Source organism: Priapulus caudatus, unplaced genomic scaffold (assembly GCF_000485595.1).
Source record: "Priapulus caudatus unplaced genomic scaffold, Priapulus_caudatus-5.0.1 Scaffold14, whole genome shotgun sequence".
NCBI classification, from domain to species: Eukaryota; Metazoa; Priapulida; class Priapulimorpha; order Priapulimorphida; family Priapulidae; genus Priapulus; species Priapulus caudatus.
Window position 1 is genome coordinate 737,158 of NW_014577075.1, and position 5,499 is coordinate 742,656.

The 5,499-nt window shown below is 39.8% G+C and overlaps 1 protein-coding gene across 1 annotated transcript in view; it reads left to right on the forward strand.

The window, feature by feature from the left end:
• Positions 1–5,499, forward strand: part of LOC106809284 (cGMP-dependent protein kinase 1-like) — a 47,210-nt gene that overhangs the window by 7,004 nt on the left and 34,707 nt on the right. The window contains 2 exon segments of the mRNA XM_014812301.1: positions 898–1,064; positions 1,662–1,775. Coding sequence (XP_014667787.1) covers positions 898–1,064; positions 1,662–1,775 — 281 coding nt within the window.

A 5,499-nucleotide genomic window follows, 5' to 3' on the forward strand; every position in this document is an offset into this window, starting at 1 on the left:
TGAAATATTTTATGTCAACGTCAATGTCATCAATAACTTGTATTTGAATTGTTATTATTGTTCTTGTTATTAGAATTAGCCTATAGAGATTTAGGTGGTTGCGAAGTGTAGCTGATATATTTGTTCGAATTGGCTACGAAAAGAAGAATAGAAGACTTGTGTATCAGCGTCTTGCTATGCACAAATGAATTTTTCAGCAGAACGCCAGACACCAGATGAGCCCTGTCGCACTGCGGCACTTGTTCATGTTAAAGGGTCTCGCTATTTAACTTTTGTTTAGACAAAATCATAGATTGAAAAGTACGACAGTAATTCGATTATGAAACACAAACAGGATCAGTAAACTGATGGCTTTTTCATATTATAATGATGTTGAAAACGTACATATGGTGAAGTGTGTGCAATTTATAAGCAACGAGAGATGCGGCCCTGATTTTAGTTGATTTATGCTCATATAACCTTTGACGTGTTTATTCTGGCTTGCACTCTGGTGTACACAAACGTGCACCACTATTACGCCGATGACTTATACAAGTTTAGCCCTGCACCTGTAGCGAATACGCTAAGTAAAGGTGACCTAGTAAATCCATTGACCAAGACAGTTAGACGATTACCGCCGGACAATAAAAGCAACAGGTCTATTTATTATTAGAATAATTATATTACATTATATATATTAAATATATTGTATTATATATAATTTCTGTATATATATATATATATATATATATTATTATTATTATTATTATATATATATATATATATATATATATATTGTGCATATTACGTGATAGTTTTATATTAGAAGCACATGCTAACTGAACTGGGATTCTTTGATATGCGTTTCGATTTAAAATTGCAATTTTAATTTTCACTCCGTTCCATTACTTGCCACAGCACAATGCGCTTACTCAGAAAGGCAATCCAAGATAACGACTTCATGAAGCATTTGGAATACGATCAAATCACAGCCACCGTGGATTGTTTGTTTCCGGTTGAATATTCGCAAGGTAGCACGATTATCCGAGAGGGTGCAGATGGCTCTACGGTCTACGTCATGGAAGGTACGTCGTTTTAGTACAAAGATAAAGATGGCGACGAGGTGAACTGAATTCGTAAGTCGTTCAAAATCATTGGGTTCGACCACGTCGGCACCTCATAGGCGCGGCCTTACCTTATGGGCTCAGCCATAGGGAATATTGAAATCACTCTGCGAGCGAGATAGAATTTTGTTGTTAATCGCTCTAGTTTTGCAGTTGTATCGTAAACGTTAAAGAACACATTGCCAAAAGCGTATGAAATGTTGTGTAAAACGAAATTTTTATCAATCGGAACTTTAGTTATCGTGGGGGATATTTGCTTCAATGCGAATTTTCACTCTTTTTGCTTGCTGCATGGGCACATGCGGTAGATGACTGAAATATAGCAGGTATCGTGCTCAAGTACTGTAACGCCTGGGTGTCTATAAATCGTATTCCGCAACAGGTCACTCCATATCAGATCCCGCATACACGAGCGGATAAATAAGAAGGGACGGAAATAGGTAATAAAAAGTAGAATCGTTTTAAAGCCAGGGCTATGGAGTGGTATCGAGCCACCTTATCAAATTCTCACCTTGTCAATTTATCCAATTAAACAAGTACACTTTGCTATCTTTCCAGAGGGAACACTTGAAGTCACGAAAGGTGGTAGTAAAATAAACACGATAAATGCAGGCACGGTGTTCGGAGAACTGGCTATACTCTACAACTGCGAGAGGACTGCATCGGTAACAGGTAAGGGCGTCTTCCTCCTCGTTCATTTTACCTAATCTCGACTACAGCCTTCACCTTCCTTCAATATTCGTCCAGCTACCTCCCGCGTTATCGCTGTTTTTCTTTCTGCTACCTTCTCTTTTCATAATTATCCCTAGCCTTTACTCCTTTTCCTCTTATGGCTCGTCTTTCATTTTTTTCTTCTTTACTTTTTCCGTTCTCACTCGCAGTTCTTGATATTATGACTCAAATTTTCTCCTTGCTTATCAACATTCCTCATTTTCCTTAGAATTGCATCTTCCATCTTCCAGAATGTTACATGCAGCCAGAGCCGTGGCAACCGAACCCCCCTTTTTGCATGGACCCAGCTGTTGCTCATTCCACGGTATAAATATGCACTTTTTGATCACGGAATTTTGCCTACGGCTCCGTTTATTGCTGTACAACAAACAGCATATTATCAAGAGCGTATAAAGAAGGGCTCTTCTTTATACGCTCTTGATATTATTATACGAAAAAGGTTCGTGCCCTAATTCTACATATTTAGTCAGCATGCCGCCTATGGGGCAGAAAATAAATTCAAGGGCTTCGCGACCTTGGCCTGTTCATACTTTGTCCTACTAACGCGTTACTCTCCCTGCTCCCGATCCGTCGGCTCTCCGCGAAAGCAGATGGTTTCGTATAGCAAATCCTCTCGTACTGTTCCAGATGTGAAATTATTAGTAGACGACTGTATGCATGGTGCGAGAATTCTATTTTCAAACGGCAGCCTTAGGCTTTGTTGTGTTTCTATGCCCCGGGCGCAATTGTTTGTACACCATTTACTTCACATTGCGTTAGGCGAGAAAAACGCGGTGAAGTAACTAAGACCTCGCGGACGCAATGTTCCGTTCGAATGTGCACATATGTGAATTCGCTCTTATGAAAAATAACCATAGACTGATTGATAGATCGGTTAGTCGGTTAATATATCTATATATATATATATATTAATTAATAAATCTATTTATTTAATTATTTATTTAATATACATGTATGTGTGCGTGCGTTTGTGCGTGCGTGCGCGTGCGTGGGTGCGTGCGTAGGTATATATTGCGCGAAAGAAAACGAGCGAATGATAAAAATGAACAATGATGTGAGAACGAGTGAAAATCCCAGCCCGAACTAAATGTATTATAACCCCAAAGCTGACCCTAGCGCCACGTGCATGTGGACACAAAAAAAACACAAGCAATTACAAAAGTGCATTATAAGCACCTTCTCACAGAATAACACCTCTATCAGGCTCTATGATATATAAGCGCCCTGACCTATCCTTGCCCATCCATCAATTTGTTACTTGTGAGCTCTTGCAAGTTTAAATTGACTACTGCGTGACGAATTTGCTATGGTGTATATTTGTAAAAAATGTGTTGCAATTTGTTTACATGAAAAGTAGGTACTAACGGCACTAACTGTATCCTCAAATTCTTACCTGATAAGATCAAGAGCTTAAGATTTTCAACTAATTAATGATTGATCACGCGACATTAAATGCTTGCTATGGGTTATGTATGAGTCACGAGTGTTTGTTCACATTGAACGGAATAGCAAAATAGGAAGTATAATGCAGAAATTTAATCATAAAATGTTAGCAGAATCACTTACAATTTGTGAAGAAGTGGGATTCTTCTTTTTTACTTTTACTATTTACAGTGACGTAGTCACTTGCGAGCCTCTCTGCATTCTTCTGCGATGACCTTGCGCTTCTAGTTTTCGGTATCAGTGCTTCCTAGCTGTTTCACGTAGCCTTCTTCCTAACACGCCAGATTAATTGCCACCGCCTGTACGGCACGGGCCTTTTTTAACGCTGCCACGTGCACGCGAAACGGGTTAAACGAATCTAACTAACGAGTATATAGAGGCGAGTGCGTGTCGGCTTCCATTTTGACAGCTGCCGCCTTGAGAGAAATTACTCCAGGTCGCTCGGTAATTATTGTGGTCGAGAAACTCAGGAACTCAAAAACTTCAGCGGTCATTGTTTTGTCTTGAATATATATATATATAAATTTATTTATTTATTTAATTATTTCGTGCGTTTCACGAGATGATTTTCTGTAGCTATATTATATATATATATATATATATATATAACACCGCTAAAGGAATTCGTCTCGTGAACTGCAAATGAGACAGGTTTCACCCACACGCAGATGTGCGGACTGGGTGGTTAGATGTATGAGTAAAAAAGAGGAAGAGAAAGTGGGTGCGAGATAGAGAAGAAACTAGGTTTACGCTCATCTGCAAGAAGAACCCGCAAAAGACAGCGGGGGAGCGCGCAAGCGAAAAAAAGTCTGAAGGGGGAGGGGAACGAGAGAGAGAGAGAGAGAGAGTGTGTGTGCGTGTGTTTGTGTGTAGACTAGAGTACCTATATATCTTTATGTAGGTACTCTACGCGGGACGCGTGATTTTTTTTCCTAGGTCAATCAAGAACATAGGGCTTTGGTGAGCGCTGCTATTGGTTCAGCTTGTTTCGTCGCTCAATGACGTCACAGTGTCGTGATATACATAGCACATCCAAAATTCTTAATTATAATGTGACTGAATAGCCTAGGTAGTACAGCGCGAGCGTTAAGTATGAAAGGTCGGTGTATCGAATCCCATCCGTTTTCTAATTATTTCCCTGTTTTCTGTATTTTTCTATCTTTATCCGTTTAGCATTTTTTTCCAATTAACGCAAATATTTACATGATTTATTTACAACATTTTAATAACAACAATTCATTTTTACAACAATTAAAAATTAAATTTTTTATATATTTTTTAAAATAGGGTTTGGGTTAGGGTTAGGGTTAGGGTCACAATGCAGTGAATGCACCATAAAACAGGAGTTTGAGGCACGTGATTTGTATCTACCAATGGCAGCACTCACTAGAGCCCTATGTTCTTGATTGACCTAAGAAAAAAAATCACGCGGACAGCAGGTCTTTTAACCCTGACATTAACTTACACTCGCCAGTAAAAAGTTTTTGTACGATTTTTGGCATAAAACGTAAAGCATCCCCTCGCAAAATTTCTAAATATCTAAACTTCTGAGAAGTACGATTTTTCAGAAGCAGCTTGTAGAATCGCATGAGCGTGCGTGCGTCCGTCCGTGCGTCCGTCCGTGCGTGCGTCCGTCAACAGTTGGCCACAAATCTAAACGGCTCGACGTACGGATTCGAAAGTCGGGACGTGGGGGGGGGGGTAATCCAAAAACGAGTTGGGATGTCGAAGCTGGGGGGTCAAAGGTCAAAGGTCAAGAGGTGTAAAAGAAGGAGGAACATATCTCCTTAACTTAAGGTATAGGGAGGAAATGCAGAATTGCGGCACAAATCTAGGCTCGACCTAGGCTCGTGTTAGTCGGTGTATAGCATCATGGTAGGAAAAGCCATCACTGTGCCGAAATTGGAGGTTACAAGTCAATGGTCAATGGGGCACAGGGCAGATTTTAGACATTTTCTGAGGACATGGTCTGACGGAGCGATTGTGAAAAACTTTTTGTTTTCAGGGTGACTACCATTTTTTTATGGCTTTAATTTGAAACGACCAGGGTGAAATGACACTTTCCCGCTGACATGCATAAGAGTAAGTGTCGGATAGACCTTTTGATCCCTCAAGAGTAGTGTGTTAAAACATTGATTTGTTACTGTTAAAAAAAGACTGAACTGCTTTTGCTACTTATTAGAGCCCATACCTGTGTGAATGTGAAGGCTACATTGCACAG